We start from the raw sequence: 24,381 nt of genomic DNA, 5'->3' as shown, positions 1-24,381 counted from the left end.
CTTTGTAGACCAGGCTGGCCTCGAACTCAGAAATCCGCCTGCCTCTGCCTCCCGAGTGCTGGGATTAAAGGCGTGCGCCACCACGCCCGGCGCCAACTTTTTTAATTAAAATGTTTTTATGCCAACCTTCCTTCTACTGGCTCAACTGGACTCATACTCATGTATTCTTCTGTGAAAGTGTTTAATAATAATGCCCCAATGAGATGTTTTCCTCCTATAGTATTATGGTATTTCTTCAGGTAATTACTAAAAGATTCAGAGTCTAATTGTTTATAATACTTTCATTTCACTTTTATAAGTTCAGGGATCTATAAGTCTCCCCCTGGGGTTCTTAATAGCAACTGTAATAAAATCTTGAACTCCAGGGGCCAGAAACCAGAAAGGGATGGAAGAAAAAAAAAAAAAAAACATGGAGAGATTACTGGAATCCACTAGCTAGTGGATAAGAGTTCCAAATCCCTGTTCAGAGCTCCACTGGCTCAGAAGTAATGGTAAATATATCCTATGGGTACCCACAGATAAGGTGAATGCATTCCAGTACTGTGCTCATCTTCATCTGTCTTCAAGGTCGCCTCATGAATTCTCATCTACCATAGCTCACCACAAAACCCTTTGTCAGTATGAAGGTCATACAGAGATGCCGTGTGTCTGTCCACACTGGAAAGCCCACAATGTGAGAGAGAGAGAGAGAGAGAGAGAGAGAGAGAGAGCACAAGAGGTGCAAGGATAGAAACACCCTCAGTGACAGCTGGACTTATTTGTCTAAGCGTAGGCAGCAGAGGACCCACAGTGTACAAACCTGCATGGGTCACAGAGATGATCCACAAGACCTTTTTGTAAGTAGTACTAGTGAAAGCCACCCTTCAGGCTCTGGTAAGGATCTAGGTGATCTTGAAGCAGCAGAATCACTGCAAAGTCATACCTCATCAAGAATGACGAACACTTTGGAGCTCCAGCCGGGAGTTCTCTACCTTCTGGGATTTTGATGTAGTAACAAAAATCAGACAAACACTGTCTGAGTTTTCAGATTAATTTGAAAAGTTATTTGTGGTGTTCTTATGTTGTCCTTGTGGTGTCTGCAAAACCTGCCCTACTATTTGATTTAATCACTGTTGTTGATGTGTGCTGTTCTCTCTCCTGTTCTCCCTTTTGGTCTTGATACAAGTTTGTTTTGTTGGTCCTTTCAAAGAGCCAGTTTTTATTTATTGATTTTGTTTTCTTTTCATTAGTCTTTGCTTTGGATCCTTGTGATTTTCTTCCTTCTGCTTGTTTGAGGGTTAGTTTACTCTTTTTTCCCCTAGAATCTTGGGAAATGAGTTTTGATTTGTTTTTGTTTGAAACCATTTCCTTTTTCTAATACATTATTTACCTCCAGGGTGGGAATATATAATTCAGTGGCAGTACTTACCTATCATGTGTGAAGGCCTGAGTTCAATTTCAATTCCCAGCTCCCACAAAATAAATTAAATAAATAAATAAATAAATAAATAAATAATCTGCTTCTTGATGGTTATAGGTGTTTTCATTTTTGTTAACTGGGTCTTCTCTCTCTCCCTACACCCCCCCCCAAAAAAAAACAGACCCCTGCATGCACCCTCTGGTTTTACACACAAACACACACTCACACACAGTACATGAATTTGAACCTTTGTGCATGCTAAGCTAGTGCTTTACCACTGATCTACAACTATGCACCCTGGCTGGTCTGGGACTCAGAGACCTGCCTCTTGAGGGCTTTGTTTAAAAATGTCCACCACTTGTTGCTGCACTGTCTTGAGTGCTTAATTACAAGCATATGTCACCACCCAGGGGAAATGGGATATGCTTGTTTCATCCATTTCTTTGGTTTTATTTGTTTCTCTTCCCATGCCTTCTTTGTTCCATGTGTTGTTTCCTTGCCATGTTTCCGAGACTTTTCCAAACACCCTCCTAGTGATTTCAGACTTGATTCCATTATGCTTGGAGAACAACCTCTATATGGTTTCAGTTCTATTAAATGTGCTGAGGTTAAAGGCTGGAGAGATGGCTCTGTGGCTAAGAGGATGCACTGCTCTTGCAGAGAACCTGAGTTAAGTTCCCAGCACTGAACTCCATAAGTTCCCCATCCACAAAGTGAGGAGCCCCGGCCTCAGGAAGGTGAAGTAAGACCCACTCAGAGAATAGGTATTTGACAAAGGATTTGTCTCAAGCACCCATTCAACTTTCATGCATATGAGTGTTTTGACTATATACGTGTATGTGCACATGTGTGCCTGGTGTCCGCAGAGGTCAGAAGAGAATGTTGAATCCCTTGAAACTGGAATTCCAGATAGTTTTCTATCACCATGTGGGTGCTGGGAACTGAACCTAGGTCCTCTGCAAGAGTAACAAGTGCTTTTAACAGTTAAACCATCTCTCTAACCCTATGATCTATCTTAGTGTTGTTCTGTAGGCTCTTAAAAAGAAAGTATATTCTGCTGTTGTGGGGTAGAATGTTGTATACCTAGCATCGATCTTGGGAGTGGGGGGTGACTCCTTCACTGTCCTTGTTGATGTGTGACTTCTTCAGTGTCCTTTTTGATTTTCTGCCTGGTTACTTATTAGTTGTTGACTGAAGAGTGATGATCCCTCCACTTTTTCTTATGCCTACTTTGTAGCTTCTTTATTTTTATTTTTCACACATTTGTCAGCTGTTGTTTTATGCATGTAATTTGGAAGTGCTATTTCTTAGTAATTTACTGCTTAACTGTTATATAATGTTCCTCTCTGTCTCAGGTAACCTTGATCTCAAGTCTGTATCTAGTAGGGCTCTTATTCCTTTAATTAACATCTGCATGGTAATATCTTCTCCATCCTTTGGCTCTCATCCTACATGTAACAATAAGTTATATGAAGTGAGTTTCTTGTAAACAGTCTTATAATTAGATCACAATTTAAAATCCATTCTGGCAGTCTCTGCCTTTTAATTAGTATATTTCAGCTCTTTACATTTAACATAATTATTGACATGTTAGAACTCAAGTCTGCCTCTTGGTTCTGTTTTTATTTCTGTTATCTTTTTTCAGCCTTCCCACAGGTTGCTTGAACAACTCTTAGAATTTCATCTGAGTTACTTGCGATTATATATCTGAGTGTGCAGCCATTTCAATGGTTATTGTACCTTATAGGTCTGTAACTTACCAGTTCTGGCTTAGGAAGAAGGCCAAACAGGACACAGCAGTACTTCAGTGTGCTGAGAGTTTGATATCTAACTTCTTTTGCTCACTTACTGAGTGAGGAGACCTTAGGCAAAGCTGAGATTCTAAATGAATATGGCCTTTCGTGCAGAGACAGACAAATAAGCTGTCATTTGAACCCAAGACAGCATTCCTCCAAATACCTGAACATGACTGTCAATGGCGTGTTAAACCGTTTTCATTGCAGAGTTCCTGTTTTTCAGAAGGAGACTGCATGTTGCAGGGTTCCTTCCTACTCCTGGCTGGCCTTGCAGACTTTAAAGCCTTAGATCCTATGCATTCTGGCCCCCTCAGAATAGATTGCAATAGATCTAGTATGGAGCTGAACTTAAACTATAGCTCCTTAATTCTGATGAGCAGCCAGCCTGGGAACCCCTGGTACAGTACAAGGAATATTGGTATATTCTTTGGAGTCAGGCTTGTGACAAACCATCTGATACCTGTTGTGTGGGCCTTCCTTCTCTTTCTAAAGCTTGGGCACCTCAGTTTGTGGATGAGGTATTTATGGACATAAAATATCTAACATGGCTACATACAAAGGTGCATGAATTTTATCCCAGTATCTGTGCACCTGCAGAGGCAGGTGGGTTTCTGTGAGGGAAGCCAACCTGGTCTACTAGTGAGTTCTAGACCAGCTATGACTACATACTGAGACCCTGTCTCAAACAAACCTAGCATGGGGGCTGGGGAAATTGCTAAGTAGGTAAGGTACCTGCTACTAAAGCATAAGGACCCGTGTTTCAACCTTCATCACCTACACGGAAATCTGGGAACAGTGATGTGGCCTGTGATCCTATCACTAGGGGTAGTTTCTTTTTCTCCACAGCACTTAGCACAACCCGTCAAACCAGATTACCACCTGCCTTGGAATATGACCACTAGCAGCATAAAATAACCACTTGGTGCCAGGAGGAAGAAACAAGCAAGGCAAAAATCACACTTTCTAGAGCCTATATTGGAGTTGGGGAAGGAGACCAAGGGATAGAGACAGGAATGTCCCAGACTCATTGACCAACAGTCTAGCAGAGTTGATAAGCTTCAGATACACTGAGACGCCCTATTTCAAAACATAAAAGTGGAACACAGTTGAGAAAAGGCATCTGATGTCGACCTCCGGCATCCACATTCATGAGTTCTTGTATACAAACATCTACACATCCACACTAACAAGTTCAAGACAAAAATGCCTAGTACAGTGCCTGGCATAGGATGGTTAATTTTTTTAAGCATTATTTCTTTCTTTTATTCATATGAGTGCTTGCCCGTATGTATATCTCTGTACATATGTAGGCCTAGTGCCTGTGGAGGTCAGAAGTCATCAGATCCCCTGAAACTGCAGTCCTAGGTGTTGTGAGCCGCTATGTAGGTGCTGAGATCCTGTGGAGGTCAGAAGTCATCAGATCCCCTGAAACTGCAGTCCAGGTGTTGTGAGCCACTATGTAGGTGCTGAGATTTGCATTCAGATCCTCTGCAAGAGCAGCAGGGAGGCCTCTCTCTCAAGACCCAGTTGACCTTTAAAAAAAAGTTAAAAAATACTAATTTTCTTTGTCTTTAGGAATTTGTATTAGAAATTCTTACATGTCTCTATAATCTAAACCTGGTCTTCCTTTCCAACTGCAGTTATTAGAGCTTGGAAATTTTGCAGACTATCTTATATATCAAATTTAATTCTTTTGAAGGAAGCTAAAACTTACGGAAACCACATAGCCAAGTACTGGGAGAACCTGGACTGGAACCCATGTCATAAAAGCCCTGTTTGGGTTTAACATCTGAAAGTGGCCTAAGGAAGGAACAGCCACAATCTACAATTTGTTACCTCAAAAAACAGTGTGTGTGTGTAGGGGGAGGGACTGGAGAGATGGCTCAGCAGTTAAGAGCGCTGACTGCTCTTCTAGAGGTCCTGAGTTCAAGTCCCAGCAACCACATGGTGGCTCACAACCATCTTTAATGGGGTCTTATGCCCTCTTCTGGTGTGTCTGAAGACAGCTACAGTGAACTCATAAATAAGAGAATACTTTTATTTATTTAAAAAACAAAAAACAGTACGGCAGTTTCGTCCCATCGTGAATAAGATCAACTGCCGGAGGGAGAGCTCTTTAGAGAAGAAGATGGTAGTTTTTATCCAGAATCCAGTTCGAACATAGCTTCATCAGGGTGCCATCAAGTGGGAGAACCAGACCTTGGGTCATGGCCGTTAGCAACATAAAATATGCAGGGCCAGAAGCAAGAAACTAGCTAGGCAAAGGTCATGCCTTTAGAACCCATATTTGAGTGAAGGGAGGACATCCTGGGTAGAATCCATAAGTAAACAGGTAGGTGATCTGCTTCCACAGGTGGTACTAAGTGCTGTGAAGGAAAATCAAAGGCGGAGAAAGGAGATTGGGAGGACCGAGGTGAGGAGGATTAAGGGTGAGTTGTAGTTTCAGAGAGTGGTGTTGATAAGGCCTCACTCTGAAGTCCCATCTAGAAGAAGCCAGGAGGGAGTACGCTGTGAACTTATTCAGGGACAGTAAGTGGAAAGCCTGGCATGTGATCTGATCCATGTCACTGCAGTATGAAGCCTGGCACACACGACTGTGTCTGTCTCTCCTTCTATCTGGCCTGTTTTTGTGACAGGATTTTAGGTGTGGTCCTCCTTCTTCAGTGTAAGTCCTCTCCTCTGTGAGCACTTCCAAGCTCCTTTAGCAGTGTGTTTGCTTGTATAATATGGTGAGTGCCTTGTGATTTGCCCTCTTCTCCTTCATGTGTCAGTAAAGAAGCCGGACATGGTGGCACACCTTTAATCCCAGCACTGGGAGACAGAGGTGGGTGGATCTCAAGATCAGCCTTGTCTACAGAGTGAGTTATGTAGAGAGACCCTGACTCAAAAAAAAAAAAAAAAAAAAAGAACAGACAGTATCTGTAAAAGACAACGGTGCTTCCTGTACAAAGTGAGCCTTTGGATTCACCCACTGTTGGTATGGCACATCTCTGAGATGAGGCAGGAAAGCTTGCAGAGGGAGGATGTGATTCATGCTCTCCACTGTCAGGTCTCATCTGCCACCTCTGCAGTAGCACTTCTAAGACCACAAAGGGCACATTAAACTACAAAGGTTTTAGATGGCTAGCAGACAGACATGGCTGTCCACTCCTGCTTCTGTTTATTCAGCTACTGTCCAATTTCCCCGTTGTTTGCTTGTTCAGCTTGACTGTCCATCCCAGTGTTACTTTTTAGGCCAGATACCTCTGTTCTGTTAGGTAAACTGTAAACTCCAGCGCAGCCCATGTTAAATCATCAGACCTGTAGTTTAAAGGAGTAGAATCCAGGACTCTAAGGCTCTAAATCTCTAAATAGTTCCTTCTGTAATTGACATATTGTCACACAAGCACAATTTCATGGCCACCCCATAAAGCTATATGATTGCCTTTTATAGTCATATCAAAGTAGCAATGTGTTATACTATCTTCCTTACAAAAATCTGCTTTATATTTCTTATCCTTAGCCCATTCTTTAGATGTCTGGCTGTGGTAAACCTTAATCTGGATGGCAGTTCATTGAGATATGATAGCATCATTTTCCAAAGGTATACATTTGATAGCTTCCATTCCAGGCTGACAGTGGGTGGGATCATCCTGAACACATCTTTTGGGGCCGTCATATAGGTGTTTCTGCTGGGTGGGGTGGCTAGATCACGGAGCACAGCTGTTTTCCTTCAGCATTAACTACTGCCAAAGACTTTTCCTGAGTGACCATGTTATTTTATCTCCTTGCCAGCATCTATTGTTTTCCTTTCCTCTTTCCCCTGTTATATACACAGTGATGGTGGTGGTTGTGGTTATTTAAGACGGTGTCTCACTACGTAGTTCTGGCTGCCTTGGAACTTGCTTTGTAGACCAGGCTAGCCTCAAAACTCAGAGAATCTTCCTCTGTCTCCTGACTACTTGGATTAAAGGTGTACACCACTCTACCCAGTTTTTATTGTTATTTATTTTATGTGTATGAGTGTTTTGACTACATGTATTATATGTGCACCACACATATGCCTGGTGCCCAAGAGGCCAGGAGAAAGAATGCGGTCCCCTAGAACTAGAGTTACAGATAGTTGTGAACCACCGTATGGGTACTGGAACTCGAACCCAGGTACTTTGTAAAAGCAATAAGTACTCAACTGCTGTGCCATCTCTTCATCCTCCCAGCTTTTAGTAGTCTATTTTGATGAGTATTTCTTACTTGCAATAGTCAACACATCAGGGTGTTTTTGTTTTATTTTTCTTTTATGTGCCCTGTTTTAATATTCTGGTGTTTGAGGAATCGTTTTGTTTTGTTTTATGATAGTCTTAACTCTGTAGCCCAGGCTAGCCTTAAACTCACTCCATGGTGGCATTGAACTTGGGACAGTTCTCCTGCCTCAGTCGCCCAGGTATTGGGATTATAAATGTGAGGCACCATTCTAGACTTTCAGGTACTGTTTAAGGGATGTTTGCTGATTGGGTGTTATGCGTAGAATTCTAGCACGCCGAGAGCTAAAGCAGGAAGGCTAAGTAAGGCCCTTCACGTTATATAGTAAGACCTGAGGGAGAAGGAGCTGGGGATTGGGTGTTTGCCCACTTTGAAGTCACAAAAGTATTGTTCTATGTTTTCTTTGGGAATTTTTCTTTGATTTGCATTCTACATTTAAATATAGTATGAGAGAAAGAAATCACCCTAATCTACAGTTCTGACTTTCATGGTTCAAAAATATTCTTTAGTTTCATTTCTGTTGCTATGATAGAATACCCTGAGAAAAAAAGCAATTTAGGGAAGAAAGAGTATATTTTTTGCTCACAGATGCAGGTTCCAGCCCATCATTGCAGAAAAGTCACAGTGGCAGGAACTTGAAGCCTCTAGTCACATCGTAGCCACAGTCAAGAAAAAGTAGAAATGAATGCCTTCATGCTTAGTGTCCAGCCAGCTCTTTCTACTCTTAAAAAGTCCAGGACCCCATTCCAGGGAATAATGCTACCCACTTGTACGCAGCTTCCCACATCACTTATGACAATCAAGACAATTCCCCACAGACATTAATTACTACAGGCCTACTTGATCTAAGTATCCCTCACTGAGACTCTCTTCTAAATTCTAGATTGTGTTAAGTTGGTGATCACAAATGTGGTCCTTAATAAAGAACACATTCATAGACTTATTCATTTATTATAGACTACATTCACACATTGCTGTTGTTAATCTGTTTTTGCCTGCTTTATTAATTAAACCTTTTCAGAGTAAATATTTATAGGAAAAGGAAGAGTATATTAGAGTTTAATACATTCTTGGTCTTAGGAACCTATTGGGATTTTACAGGACAGTCCCATAGATAAGTAGAAATGACTATTTTTTTTCATATGCAGATCCAAGTAATGTGGCATCTTTAGTTGAAAAAGTCATTCTTGAGCAAGTATGATGGCACCTCAGCACTCTTTAAGTTCTAGGGAGGCAAAGGCAGTCCCATCTCTTGAGTCTGAGTCCAGTCTAGTCTACAAAGCAAGTTCATGGTAGCCAGGGCCACACAGAGAAACCTTATCTCTTCCACTGCATTTCACTATCACCTTTGCCAAGTATGTACAGCATTGGGCAGTGTTCTATGTAAGATACTAACACTAGACCTTACTCATTTCCAAAAATACATAGGTCTTTCTTTATGGCAGTATGCAGTAAGTCTACCATTCCAGGTACATTTATCTTAAAATCAGATAAGGTGAGTTTTCCAGTTTTTTTCTTCAGAGTTGTCTTTATTAGTCTAGGTCTTTTACATTCCCATAATCATGTGAAGCACACTCCTTTCTTGTTTGTTGGTTTGTGCTTGTTTACTTGGTTTGAGACAGAGTCTTACTGTATAACCCAAGCAAGCCTCAAACTCAGACTGCTTTGTCTCAGCCTCCCTGGTACTGAGGTTTAGGCACATACGACCGTGACTGACTTGACTTCCTAGAGAAGTCCTGCGGAGGTTTGCATTGGGATCCTGTGGACTTTCTCAGTGGTTCTCATCCAAGAGGGATTTTTGGCCTCCACAGGATAGTTGGCAATACCTGGAAACATTTTTAGTTGTCATAGCAGTGAGAATGCTAAGAGCATCTAAAATCAAAAGGCCAAAAAAGCTGCTAAGTACCCAGCAATTCTCAGGGCAGCCCTCCATCAGCAAATTATTACCCAGCTAAAATGTCAGTAGCATTGCTGGAAGAAGCTCTGAATTAATGTGCTCTAGTTGGGCCATTTCTGCCATCTTAGTATTTGTTTTCTAAGTGACTCATTGTTGGTTGTATTTTTTGACCCCCCCCCTGCCCCTTTTTTTCCTTATTCAGAGATAGAGTTTTACTGTGCAGCCTTGACTATCCTCAAACTCACAGAAACCCGCCTGCCTCTGCCTCCTGTGTGCTGGGATTATAGGCGTGTGCCACCACCACACAGACATTTTCACCTTCTTTTAGATTAATCAGAAATATTATTATCCCATTTCTACTGCCCTTGTAAGGAGGGTATCTGTTTGCAATTCTTTTAAGAGCACATCCTCTAGATTTTGATGTGTGTTTGACATCTCAGTTCAATGTATCAGATACAGGTTATCTGCCACTTCCTGGCACTTGTAGATTCTCAGAACATTGAACTGCATCCCCATTTTAGTTTCATACCATGTAAACTGCAAGATGATGACTGACATGCCGTTTAACATTGTTTATGTTGACCTGCTCCAGTTTCTTCATTCTCCCTATTTTCCATACTTCTATCCTGGTTCATTTTTCTACTCTACTGTTTCCTTTGTGCATCCTGACAGCAGTGAACCCCTCAGATTTTAGTCTAAAAACCAGGGTCTTCAGCCAGGTAGGCAGGCATTCTGCCACCTAGCTATACCCCAAGGCATGTCTTCATTCTGAAAGCATTTTTGTATGACATGGGTCTGCTTTTCTTGTCTTTCCTGTGGAGTGTCAGTTATATGGTCTTGTTTTTTCACGAGTTCAGGTTGTCTTACGTATACAGTAAAAAGACTATTAGTAGTTCCATATAATATTGTCTTCTCAGAGACTCATCACACACAGGAGCCAAGACTGAGCTTAAAGAGGGACTGAGCTGAGTCATCAATCACATATTTAAAGTTTGAGGCCAAACCTCTAGTTTTGTGACTCTAGCTTTAAAGAACACCAAAATATCTCTTGGTTTCTGTCTCAGCAACAGCCTTTCCAGAATCTTGTATTTTGACATTTCTCTAGGCTAGTCCTTCTTGAATTCGTACTTCAACTGACAAATACTTTAGAGCAGGGCTCTGGGAGGATGAGGGCAATCCCATAATTCCATACCTAGACATAAGAAAAGGCCCTGGCAGACATTCAGCATCTCTACAGATCCTTACAAATCCTACTCTCAAGTAGGGTAGAGTAGGATATGACAGACTAACACCCTTACTGATGGCTAGATTTGTCTCTAGACCATTGTGCTTTTCTCTTTTCTCCAGTGACAGCTCTAACCTGCGCAGGCCCCCAAAGTTTGTACCAAGTTGGGGTGGGGACTGTAGATGCACTCACTCTGAGTACCCCTCCTCTGCACTGTTAGTCTACTTGTCTTCTTTGTTCCCTCGGGTGTTGGATGCTTTAAGAAATGCCTTTTGTGTGGATGTAATGACTCCTCTAATCCAAACAATTCAGAGGCCGAGGCAGAAGGTTTGCCATGAATTTGAGGTCGGGGACACACACACACACAATTTGTAATTTGACTTTCATCCATCAGTATGAGTGTTAGTCTGTCATATCCTACTCTACCCTACTTGAGAGCAGGATTTGTAAGGATCTGTAGAGATGCTGAATGTCTGCCAGGGCCTTTTCTTATGTCTAGGTATGGAATTATGGGATTGCCCTCATCCTCCCAGAGCCCTGCTCTAAAGTAGTTGTCAGTTGAAGTACGAATTCAAGAAGGACTAGCACACAGGACAAGGGGTGCAAAGGTGGGGCTGTTATAGTTGACCCAACATGAAGTTGGTTTAGGAAAGCATTGATAGAGTGGAAGTAGTGAAATTGAAGGAATGGTGGGATTAAGAAGTAATTGAAAGCAAGCAGAGATCTCAAGACTTCTAGCTTGAGTAAGGGTCATAAGTGACAAGGAAAGCCATTCTGAACATGCCATTCCTTCCGTTTTGTTAGGCTCGTGTCCATACACAGTCTGAGCTTGGGATCTGCTACCCTGAGGGATTCCCACCCTCTAGTTATCTTTCTGAAATTCCTAAGTGAATTAAGAGAGATACAGAGTCCTGAGGCCATTGCCCTAACCTCAGCCTTTCTGAGTTTGTTGTGTTATATACTAGATACCCATTTGAGCATTTTATTTGAAGAAAAATTTCTACACCAAAAGGGGAAAATGCCATTGTTTTATTTTTTTTTTCATTCCCTTTTCTTAGGTCTCTATTGTGATTTGTTTGTTTGTTTGTTTGTTTTTGTATGTCTGTGTTTATGGCTCTGTATATGAGGGGAGAGGTGCTCATGCATGTGGGTGCACAAGTGTGTGGAGGCCTTGGGTATCATCCCTCAGGAACTCTCTCTCCATCTGTTTGGTTTGGTTTGTTTAGACAGAAGCTCTCATTAGAACCTTGAGCTCACCCGGTAGGCTAGACTGACTGGTGAGCCAGTCCCAATCCTTTCTCTACCCCAGATGCATGCCATCACACCTCTTTCTTCATGTAGTTCTCAGAGAAGATTGAACTGAGGTTGTTGTATTGCACAGCAGCGCCTTACCCACAGAGCCCCTTGCTCAGGTTTAAGCTTGATATCCCAGACCACTCACTGGGTCTCAGGAACTAGCCATTATCTATTCATTATTCTTTCATCAAGTAGACTTCTTGGATATGGAAAATCATAGTTTTAATGGTAAGAAATATCTTTTGTTGTGCATTTGAACTTGTTTAACTGGTCCTTTTATTCAAATTCTCACTTGCCTCTAGGAGTAGTTCTACTACAGGTAGGCTTCACCTTCAAGAGTCTGAAATGTGTCTCCTGTCCCTGACCGCAGTCAGCTTCCTTTCCTACTCATTAACCCAGCGACGAGTACCTCAGGCAGGGATGCCACGGACGGTGTGTAAGCCAGGCCTCGGGGGTGTCAGTGGTCTTCAGCCAAGCTTTTTTGTTTGTTTTTGGGGTTTTGGTTTGGTTTGGTTTTTTGTTTTTTTTTGTTTTTTTTTCGGTTTTTTCAAGACAGGGTTTCTCTGTGTAGCCCTGGCTGTCCTGGAATTCACTTTGTAGACCAGGTTGGTCTCGAACTCAGAGATCCACCTGCCTCTGCCTCCCAAGTGCTGGGATTAAAGGCGTGAGCCACCACACCTGGCTTTTTGTTTTGTTTTTTTGTTTGTTTGTTTTTGGTTTGTCTTCAGCCAAGCTTGTGACATCCACATTTGGCATTTTCCTGATCTAGATGAGGCTTAGAATCCTTTCTTTGGTTTCATGAGAGTCACAGATGCCAGAAATCCCCTTCCTCACAGGGTCTGTGGAATTTCCGATGCCACATTCTAGGTATCTGACTATGTGTGGGAGCCCTCTCCTGGTTCTCACGTACCATCCAGCACTGCTCTGAAATGACCGAGTCATGGCCCATACACACACCATGCTCCTCTGGCCTGCAAGCCCTGTGAGTTCTCACTCCTGCAGATAGAGATGGACACCTGAGGAGAAAATTGTAAGCCTACCCACCAGACTGGATGATCCTAATCCAGTGAGGGGTGGTGACTTCATCCAGTGCCAGCATTTTACAGTGTTACACATTTATATTATAGTCCAGCTTCAGCTCAGTCCTTAGTACCCTTGGGCTGCAGGTTCGTGTCCTCCCAGCATGCTGCTCTGTTTCCCCAAAGGATATGTTTGAGACCTTTATTTCTCTCTTCAAGCTCTGTGTTTATTCTCTTTTTTTGTTCAACATCTGTCTCTGAATTTGACTCTCTCCTCACAGAAAAAAAAAAGCTTTCAGGCATCAAGCCATTCAGCCTCTTCATTACCTCTAAGCCTGCCTCCTTTGCTTTCCTGCTTTCTGTGCTGCTGAAATCTCTTCCGCCATGATGACTGTGGCAGTATGTGCTCCTGATTCCCTCTCTCTGGCACACTCTTCTTCCCTTCGTGTTGCCTTCAGCCTCACCCAGCTCTGATCCTTCCTCGTATTACTATCCACATGGAAATGCTCATAGCCTCCCAACCTCACTTACATTCTCTCGGTGACAAGAACAGGCAAAAGAAATCTCCAGTGTGTGTGTGGGGGGGGAGTTGTAGAGGGAAGAGGAATCACCTGTAAAGGACATGAGAAAGCCTTCTTAGGTGCTAGAAACATTGTCTGTAGGTCCGTACATGCATGAAAACTTACACTCACTTACTAAGACAACGTGTTTTACTCTGTATATGCCTTTTCAGCAGCCCAGGAATTAGAACCTAAACTCGGCCTGGTCCAGGTCATTGATCAGGCATGCTATTGTGAAACTCAATTCTGGCTTGCCCTGTTCACTAAGAACCTAAATTTAGGTCTATCCTAATCCCTAGAGACTTTGGCGTATGCTTATATCCCTCACTAAACTGGGGATACTCCGATAATGGGAGCTAGTTCTTTGCAGTCTCCTGTTCCCCTTTGCACTCGGGGCCCCGTAAATGTTGGCTGGATGGCCCTTCACTTGGCATTTGCCTTGAGCTTGTCCCTTTTCACTGAGAAGCTTCTCTCCTCTAGCCTGCAGGATGTTTCCTCGGTGAGGGCAAGGCGGTTGTACAATGGCGGTGTTTGACACTCCTGAGGAGGCTTTTGGTGTCTTACGTCCAGTCTGTGTTCAGCTCACAAAGACCCAGACAGTGGAGAATGTGGAGCATCTGCAGACACAGTTACAAGCCATAAGTGACACTGCCCTCCAGGAACTACAGCAGTACATCCTCTTCCCCTTGCGATTTGCCCTGAAGACCCCAGGGCCCAAAAGAGAGCGTCTGGTGCAGAGTGTGGTGGAATGTCTCACCTTTGTCCTCTCTTCAACATGTGTGAGAGAGCAGGAGCTTCTCCAGGAACTCTTCTCAGAACTTTCAGCCTGTCTGTACTCTCCCAGCTCCCAGAAACCAGCAGCTTTGTCAGAGGAGTTGAAATTGGCTGTGATCCAGGGACTTAGCACCTTAATGCACTCAGCTTACAGGGACATCATTCTGACGTTTTATGAGCCTTCCATTCTGCCTCGTTTAGGATTTGCTGTGTCTTTACTGTTGGGCTTGGCAGAGCAGGAGAAGTCAAAACAGATTAAAATTGCTGCCTTACAGTGTCTGCAGGTTCTCCTCCTTCAGTGTGATTGTCAGGACCATCCAAGGCCCTTGGATGAACTGGAGCAGCAGCAGCTGGGGGATTTGTTGGCATCTTTCTTACCTGGAATCTCAACTGCACTGACCAGAATCATCACAGGAGACTTTAAACAAGGTCACAGCATTGTTGTGTCTTCTCTAAAGGTCTTTTACAAGACAGTGGGCTTTATCATGGCTGATGAACAGCTCACAAGGATTCCCAAGGCCCAAGCAAAACCTGTAGTTGAGCACAGAGTAGCAGCCCTGATGATTCACAGAGAAGCTAACTGGGTAAAAAGTACTTGTGACAAGCTGGCAATCCTTATTAAAAAGATAATTGACTGTGTCTCTGTTCACCCACACTGGAAGGTGAGGCTGGAACTGGTAGAGTTTGTGGAGGTCCTGCTTTTGAAGTGCACTCAGTCCCTGGTTGAATCCACGGGTCCCCTCTTGAAGGTGTTAGTTGGCCTAGTGAATGATGAAAGTCCGGAAGTTCAGGCCCGGTGCAGTACAGTGCTGAGGCGCCTTGCAGATCAGAAAGCAGTAGTGGGCAGCAGAGCCTTGGCTGACACCTTGTCAGAAAGCCTGCACTCACTGGCCACGTCTCTTCCCCGCCTGATGAACACACAGGATGATCAGGGCAAATTCTCTACCCTTTCCCTGTTACTCGGGTATCTGAAACTGTTGGGCCCCAAAGTTCATGTGATTCTCAATTCTATGGTCCATGTGCAACGCCTTTCCAGGGCCCTCATCCAAGTATTGGAGCTAGAGGTGACCGATGTCAAGATGGTGGAAGAGCGATGTTGGAACTCTGACAACCTGAGTGCTTCTGCAGAGGCCTCGGCTGCACGGCCATGGAGCAGAGTCCAGAGGCGATACTTCCGATGCTTCACTGATGAGAGGGTCTTCCTGCTCCTTCGGAAGATCTGTCAGCTTCTGGGTTATTATGGGGACCTGTATTTGCTTGTGGATCACTTTATGGAACTGTACCATACATCTGTAGTTTATCGGAAACAAGCTGCCATGATCCTTAATGAACTGGTTGTAGGGGCTGCTGGACTGGATGTAGAAGATATTCATAACAAATGTACAAGCACGAGCCCAGAGGAATTGAGAGAGATTGTGAAATCTATACTAGAGGAATACACAAGCCAAGAAAACTGGTACTTGATTACCTGTTTTGAAGCTGAGGAGGGGGAGGAGGTGATGATGAAGCAGCAAGGCTTCCAGGCTGTCACATCTGGTGTCCACACCTGCCAAGTTGTATCTTTTCCAGCCCTGTCAAAGCCGAGTCCCACTATCTGCTCCATGAACAGTAACATCTGGCAGATATGCATTCAGTTGGAAGGGATTGGCCAGTTTGCTTATGCATTAGGAAAAGACTTTCGTTTGCTTTTGATGTCAGCTCTCTATCCAGTACTGGAGAAGGCGGGAGACCAAACCTTGCTCATTAGTCAAGTGGCTACTAGCACCATGGTAGATATTTACCACGCTTGTGGCTACAACTCTGTACAACACCTGATCAATCAAAATTCAGACTATTTGGTGAATGGAATCTCTTTAAATCTGCGTCACCTCGCTCTGCACCCTCATACCCCCAAAGTCCTAGAAGTCATGCTTCGGAACTCAGATGCTGGCCTACTTCCTTTGGTAGCAGATGTGGTTCAGGATGTCTTGGCCACCCTGGACCAATTTTATGATAAGAGAGCTGCTTCCTTTGTCAGCGTTCTGCATGCTCTGCTGGCAGCATTAGGTACGTTGAAAGCCCTTTTTGATTTCAATTGAGATAGCCAGGATCCTAGTTTCCTATTCTTGTTTTATTCCAGGTGCATGAATGTGCTATGGAGAACATTGGAAAGGCTGTCTCTCCAACCCCACAGGGGATTGTTGGGTGCCATTGTTTATTTTTTATACTTTAAATATCTCTACCATTTATTGAGTCCTGCTTTATAGCAGGGTTATAAACCATATAGGCTAGCATTTTTTATTTTACAAATAAGAAAAACCAAAGCTCAATGAGAACCTGCTTAGCCACGGTCACATTAATAGGGGATAAATTTGAATTTGTGGCAAGTTTATTCTTCCCAGTATACTATGCTGCTACTGGTGCTTCATAGAGCTGGCAGCATCTGTGCTGGTAGAGACCAGGGGCAGCGGAGAGTGCTCCACCGCAGAGAACTGTAGCAGCACATAGAACCTTTCTTTTCCTTTCTTTCTTTGGGTAGTGGTTGGCTCTGGGAATTGAACTCAGGACCTACATATGCTAAGCAGGTATGCTACCACTGAGCTCCATCCCTAACCCTCTAATAGAATTTTATGATGATGGTCATATTCTATGTCTCTTTTGCCCATTACAATAGCCAGTAGCTGTGTGTGGCTAAATCTACTGGGGAATTGAATATTTTGGTTTGGTGCCTTTTTTATTTTATTTTTTTAAAATTATTTATTATTATAGATAAGTACACTGTTGCTGTCTTCATATGCACCAGAAGAGGGCGTCAGATCTCATTACAGATGGTTGTGAGCCACCATGTGGTTGTTGGGATTTGAACTCAGGACCTCTGGGAGAGCAGTCAGTGCTTTTACCCACTGAGCCATCTCTCCAGCCCTGGTTTGGTTCCTTTTTAAAGACAGGGTTTCACTCTGCAACCCAGGCTGCCTTGGAACTCATAATATAGTCTAAACTTGAAACTTGCAGCATTTCTTCTGCCTCAGCCTCTCTAGTGCTAAAATTACAGGTGTGAACCATTATATCCAATAGGGAATTGAAATTTTAATTCTGTTTGGTTTTTATACCCATGTGGACTATACCGGACAGCAATAATCTAAAAACTTTAAAAAAAATTTATTTTTATTTTATATATGTGAGTGTTCTGCCTGCTTGTGTATATGCCTACACGTGTGTACTCGGTAACTGAAGAGGCCAGGAGAGGGCGCTTTATCTCCTAGCACTGAAGTTAGCTTGTGAGACACCATGTAGGTGCTGGGAATTAGACCTGGGCCTTCTAGAGGAACAGCCAGTGTTCATCCCTGCTGTGCCATCTCTGCCTCCTAAGTGCTGGGATTAAATGTGCCACTATCACTATGACCATCTTTAACTTTTTCTTTTTTTTTTTTTTTTTTTAAGATTTGTTTGTTTTTGGCAGGGTAGGGAGTGGGGGTATGCATCACATACACGCAGCGTCCTCAGAGGCCAGAAAAGGCCATCAGGTCCCCTGGAACTGGTGTTACAGGTATCTGGAAGCTACCACGTGCTAACCCGTGTCCTCTGGAGAGCAGCCCTTGTTCTTACCTACTGAGCCGTCTCTCCAGCCCTTCCTTTTAACCTTTTAACTTTTCAAGTTGACTTCATTGTCTCTTCTCTATTTTGATCCTGATGTGCCACCATTAACATGGCACAATTTGTACCATGAAAAAAAGCCAAACTTGGCAGGATCATACCTGTAATCCCAGCTGCCAGGAAACTCAAGCAGGAGGATCATAAATTCAAGGCGAGCCTGAGCTATATAGCAAGACCATGTCTAATCAGTAAATAAATCCCTCAGCTGGACAGTTAATCATTGAATGAAAAACTATTGAGCTATATTCTGGTGCCTTTATCCAAAGAACATACCTCCAGTGCTCTTAATAGCCCCTGAGGCAGAGGAAAGGTCCTTGACCTCATTCTATCAGGTTAAAAGGACAAGATCATGAGAGTAACTTTCTTAGGAGAAGCGACTTGCACAAGGACTGTGCTCTGCTCTGAAGTAACTAACATTTGTAGTGTTCACTCGTTCATTCATGAACATTCACAGACGGCGTGAATGCTTGCTTCACTCATAAAGGATGCCTGCTATATGTCAGAGGCTACACTAAGTAGTGAGGATACGGCAGTGAACAAGATAAACAAACTCAAGGAGCTTTCCTGCTACTGAGGGAAATGATAAACAAGTAATGAAAGCATTAAGCAAGCTCAGGAAGCCGCTGATAAGCGCTTTGAAGGAAATGAAAACCTCATGCAAGGGAGAAACGGGAATAGGCTACTCTAAGTTGCATGGTCAGGGAGGGCCTCTCTGGGAAGTGCCACTAAGACTGTGACCTGGAGGTGGAGGAGGCAGCCAGGCTGTACATGGCTGTAGTACTTTCTCTATGATTCTCAGAACACTATCAGCAGAGTGGTGTGAAGACTCTTTACACTCGGGGAAGACGTGTTTGGAGAAAATGTTGTAGAGAGTGTTAATACAGGGTTAATCAGGAAATAGAGTGATCCTACTGGGCACTAGGCCAAGAGAAGACATTTGATCTGGACTGCAGTCACTCAGAAACCATGACAAAGTAGCTGAGGCTAAAACACCCTAAAGAAGGGAAGGTTTATCTGGCTTGTGGTTTCAGAGTCCAAAGTCAGCCTGCTGTGTTGCTTAGGGCTGTGGTAAGGTAGATGTGTTTTGGTCAGGGCCACAGGTGCGAGAAGCTGTTCCTGTCATGGCAGTCAGGGCTTCCTGGGTACACCTGCTGTCATTACTTCTTCCTCCCAGGTCCCAGCTCTTACAGTTGCCACCAGCTCTCAAATAGCACCATAGCTAAGGGACAAGGCCTTTGGGGGGCATTTCAGATCCTAACCCTAAGTCCTGTCTGTGCTAAAAGTTACCAGCTGAGCAGCTGTGGACAAAACCCACAGAGGGTTAGAGTGGCTTGGACCTCCAACTAAGACAGCTAACTACTTAGACATTACAGATTGGGGCCAGCTTCTGAGGCCCAGATGTCCCATCTCTGCTACAGTGGGAAACCAGATTTTATTTCATCTTAAAATTTAAACATTTTGCCGGGCGTGGTGGCGCATGCCTTTAATCCCAGCACTTGAGAGGCAGAGGCAGGTGAATTTCTGAGTTTGAGGCCAGCCTGGTCTACAGAGTGAATTCCAAGACAGCCAGGGCTACACAGAGAAACCCTGTCTCGAAAAAAACCAAAAAAAAAAAAAAAATTTATTTAAACATTTTACAAAAAGGCTTAGGAAGCTGGAAGGATTTTTCAGTAGTTAAGAGCACTTTTGTTCTTGCAGAAGACCCAAGTTCAACTCCCATCCCCCACATGGTGGGTCACAAACATCTATAACTCCAGTCCCAGGGTATCTGATACCCCCCTTATTAACGCAGGCACCCAAATGGTACAGAGACATATGCATGCAAGCAATACACTCATATACATAAAATAATATTAAAAAATTTAAAGCATAAGAAATGTGTCTTTTCAGGATGTAGCACATTTGGATTTTGGAATTTGAATTTTCTTAGATTTCTGGTGTCTTTGGTAATCTGAAAGAGGAACGTCAAAACATCCTGTGTAGCACTTTCTAAGTAGAAGGGTGTGGTCCATATTACAGTAAGGAAATATGGACAGTTGAGGTGTCTGGTACATTGTGTGTTGGGGTGGAGGTTGTAAAACAAAATTGGAGATGGATTTTCCACAAATTTTGAAACAACTCAATATGTAATTGCATTTTGTAATGCTTATTATGACTTACTTAATGCTTATTCACAGATTACAACAAACAGCATTTCAGTTTGTCGTCAGATGGCCTAACAGATGGCCTTTCTTTTAAGATGAGCATGGAAGTTGCTTTCAAAGAACTTCTGAAAAGTCATGAAAGAACCAAGTACATGTTTTAGGACACTGAGTTTCTGAACATTCACGCTTCATCTACATTGTCTAAAAAGCAACAGGGGCCCCAGTGAGAGCAGACCCATTCACAGCAAGGATGAACCAGGAAGTCTTCCTGTCATGATCCATCCACACTGGGGAATGAGAGGTTACCCCATGCACACAAGGCTGTGGTGCTCTTAGGGCTGCATCACACCCTACTGTGTCACAGCACTAAGTCTAACCAGCCCTTCCTTGGTTAACATTTCAGTCCTTCCTCAGCCTTTGCCACAAATTATATTTGCTGCACTGTCTTTTGCCTTCAGTATATCTGTAGCATAAATTCCTACAGGAAATACTTGTTCAAGAGTTTTACATTTAAATTTTTGATTGAGAGTATCAAATTGTTCTCCTAAGAGGTTGTACCAATTTAAGCTCCTTTAGCAATGTAAAAGTGCCAATTTATGCCATACCTTTCCCCATACTTTCTTATTACTGAGCTTTTGATCTTTGCTAATCCAATAGGAGAAAAATAGCACCTTATTATAGTTATAATTTGCATTAAGAATGAAGTTGAGCTTCTTTTCATATGCTTAAAACCCATTTGTGAGCAAAGACATTTTCCAATCTGACACCAGCTTTGAATGTAGAATAATCTGCAGTGTAGACTCCCAGCACTTTTAGTGGGACCAGCAGCACCTTAGCGTGTACCCACTGCCTAATTTATACCTGGGAGTGGCACACTGAAGAAATGGCACACTTAGCACAACTTTACTCCCTGAACTCAGGAGGTAGAGGCAGATGGGTCTCTGCATTGTCTTCAAAATTAAATTAAATTTTAAAAGGATGTTTAACTCTATGTGTAAGAACTTCCACATATTGTAGGAGTTACAGAGACAAAGTTTGCTGCAGAAACTGAAGGGAAGGCCATCAGTGACTGTCCTACCTGGGGATCCATCCCATATATAGTTACCAAACCTAGACACCATTGTAGATGCCAACAAGAGCTTGCTGACAGGAGCCTGATATAGCTGTCTCCTGAGAAGCTCTGCCAGTACCTGACAAATACAGAAGTGGATGCTCACAGACATCCATTGGACTGAGCACAGGGTCCCCAGTGGAGGAGCTAGAGAAAGGACCCAAGGAGCTAAAGGGGTTTGAAGCCCCATAGGAGGAACAACAGTATAAACCAACTAGTACCCCTAGAGCTCCCAAGGACTAAAGCACCAACCAAAGAGTACACATGGAGGGACCCATGGCTCTAGCTCCATATGTAGCAGAGGATGGCCTAGTCGGACATCAATGAGAGGAGAAGTCCTTGGTCTTGTGAAGGCTCTATTCCCCAGCGTAGGGGACTGCCAGAACAGGGAAGTGGGAGTGGGTGGGTTAGTGAACAGGGGGAGGGGGAAGGAGAGAGGGTTTTTTGGAGGGGAATTGAGAAAAAGGAATAAAATTTGAAATGTAAATAAAGAAAATATCTAATAAAAAATAAAAATTAAAAAAAAAAAAGGAACTTTCACATAGTAGCAGGACACTTCCCTCATAAAAATCTGCTCCTCCTTAAGAGTCTTTGCTAGCCGGGCATAGTGGCGCATGCCTTTAATCCCAGCACTCAGAAGGCAGAGGCAGGTGGATTTCTGAGTTTGAGGCCAGCCTGGTCTACAAAGTGAGTTCCAGGACAGCCAGGGCTATACAGAGAAACCCTGTCTCCAAAAACAACAACAACAACAACAACAAAAAAAAAGAGTCTTTGCTATTCTGTGTCTAGGCAATGGCTCCTTAATGAAAAGGAAATTACCAGGTGCTAAAAGTGACAGGTCTTTGTTGTGTTGTATGTAGAAGGGAGGGTACTGACTGGGTGGCTGTAAGATTGGAGGAGTTGTTGCTTTATTGAGTATTCAGAATCTTTTTTAACTAAAGGCTTTGAGGGCCTCAGTATCCATGAATGGCTCAGATTAGAACTGCTGTAGTCAAATAAGGAATTTAGCCCCTGGTGGACACTGCACATTCACCCTGATCTGCTGCCTCCTGGTTCTCCATCATAATCTCTGCAGAGGCCTACAGCCCCTCGGGGCACAACTGAAAACCACTGGAATGGCTTAAAATTTATCCTGTGGTGACATGTCAGAGGCACTGGAGCCTTTTCTGTTAAGAGTCCCAAGTGAGAAGAGAGACGTCTTCTAATAAGGAGCATATCTTGTCCTCAGAGTTACATCATTTGTATTTCTTCTCTAGTCTTATGGTTTTCATTCTGCACTGAGTTCCCACCCAATGCTGTGGGCATATTAGGGTCAAGAGTTCCATGGTGAAGATTCACATACCAAACAGTGTACACACAAAATAAATAGAGTACAAAATACCTGGGGAAGAGCATGGTGTTGTGTAAGGGATGGCTTTACTGGGAACTTTCTGGTTGTTCTGAAATGTGAAGTGATTTGGAATTAGCCAGATGTAAAGAAAGTGTTCTGGACATTCAAGAGCGATGTATAAGAGTTGTCCTGAGGCAGAAAAATGCCTCACCTACTAAAGTCACTGAAAAACAGCAAGTTGTCAGGCACCTGACTGGAGTGGGGTGGGGGTGAGGGTTCCAGGAACTAGTCAGTGTCTAGGTAGGGTAGTTCAGAGCCATGCCAGTCTTGGCAAAGAGCTTAATCTACTTATAAAGTGGCAGTGCCTAGCACCAACGACCAGGGTCATCATGATTATGTTTTCTTTCAGCACACTGGTTCCCAGACTCGGGTTCTACTGGGCAACTCCAACAGCGTAGTTTAGAAGAGAAGGGGAGGCAACTGGCAGCAGCTAGTGAGGCTAGCACCACAGCCGAGGACATCGAACAATTTGTGCTGAGCTACCTCCAAGAGAAGGATGTGGCCGAGGGGAATGTTTCTGACCTTGAAGCTGAAGAAGGTAATTGCTATTTATTTTGCTTTCATTGGTTCCTTCCTGAAACAGATCATTGTGGAAACAACAAAATCATTGCAGAAAAAAAGTTTCTCCAAAACTTATGCTGTGCACACATATGTGTGTGTAAACTGCTTCCAGTTTCCTTCCCTTTTTTTGGTTTTTTGAGACAGGGTTTCTCTGTGTAGCCCTGGCTGTCCTGGAACTCACTTTGTAGACCAGGCTGGCCTCGAACTCAGAAATCAGCCTGCCTCTGCCTCCNNAGTGCTGGGATTAAAGGCNTGCGCCACCACGCCCAGCCGCCATTCTTTTTTTTTTTTTTTTTTTTTAACAGAGATTTTTACATGGTTGCTTTTGTTTTACATGGTTACAAATAGTTTTTATTTTGTGCTGATGAGGACTGAACCTAGAACTTACTACCACCAGGCTCTGCCATGTGCCCACTGCACCAGAGTCTAAATGTACCACATCCTTTCTAGGTTTCATTAAAAGGACATGCCAGGTTTTTATAATCGGGGTTGGAGTGGCAGCTGCCAAGCATCCATCTCCCATGTGAAGTTGAGGTTGCCTTTAGCCTTGCTGTGATAAACAGTGTGGCAAGGGATGATTCTGTGTGTGATCTTTTCCACCTACATACATCTCTATAAATTCCTTGAAGTGGGGGTTTCTCCATCCAAGATAAGAACATTATCTGATGCTGACCAGATTGCCTTCTAGATAACCAGATCAATCTACACCTTCCCAACAATGGCAAGGGTGCAAATATTACTTGCTCCATTTTTTTTCTATGTTAACAAATCAAAAATGGCTTATTATTGTACTTTGCATGCCTTTGATTAATGCCCAAGTTGGACATATTTCTTTATGCTTCTTCCTATTATCCCCCCTGCAGGTCCATTGCCTATTCATAAGCTTCATCTTTATTGGTAGAGAAATATTGCAGTGTTTTTCTTACCTATTATATGAGAAGAAAGAAAAAGAGAGTTCAAGCCAGTATCAGCTCTGGCCTCTTGTTTTATTCACAAACTCAATCTGGAGCTTCAGGTCACGGAAGGATTAATAAATTATTAGAATCGCCTCTGCAAATATAAAATGCCAAGTCATAATGAGCTTGGTGGTCCCAGGACTATCCTAAATCGAACTGAGTCCCAAATTAGTTTGTTAGGTTGGAAGTGAGCAGATTTCTTTTTTTCTTTTTCATTTTCCCATCTGTGCTCTGAATCTAGTAAGTTGGAGCCAACTCATTCATTCAGGATAACAGGAGAGTATACTGCCCAGGATAACAGGAGAATATACTGCCCGGGATAACAGGAGAGTATACTGTCCAGGATAACAGGAGAGAATACTGCCCGGGATAACAGGAGAG

At 43.2% G+C, this 24,381-nt stretch overlaps 1 protein-coding gene across 3 annotated transcripts in view; it reads left to right on the top strand.

Annotated features, from left to right (window-relative positions):
* Positions 1 to 24,381, top strand: part of Tti1 (TELO2 interacting protein 1) — a 48,667-nt gene that overhangs the window by 5,639 nt on the left and 18,647 nt on the right. For all 3 annotated transcript variants that reach the window (XM_029536740.1, XM_029536742.1, XM_029536741.1), the window contains exons 2-3: positions 13,912 to 16,251; positions 22,833 to 23,021. In XM_029536740.1, the coding sequence (XP_029392600.1) occupies positions 13,953 to 16,251; positions 22,833 to 23,021 (2,488 nt within the window). In that variant the 5' untranslated portion in view covers positions 13,912 to 13,952. The remainder of the gene's footprint in view (positions 1 to 13,911; positions 16,252 to 22,832; positions 23,022 to 24,381) is intronic.

Source organism: Mus pahari, chromosome 3, assembly GCF_900095145.1.
Source record: "Mus pahari chromosome 3, PAHARI_EIJ_v1.1, whole genome shotgun sequence".
Lineage (NCBI taxonomy): Eukaryota > Metazoa > Chordata > Mammalia > Rodentia > Muridae > Mus > Mus pahari.
This window is presented reverse-complemented; position numbering and strand designations above follow the sequence as displayed.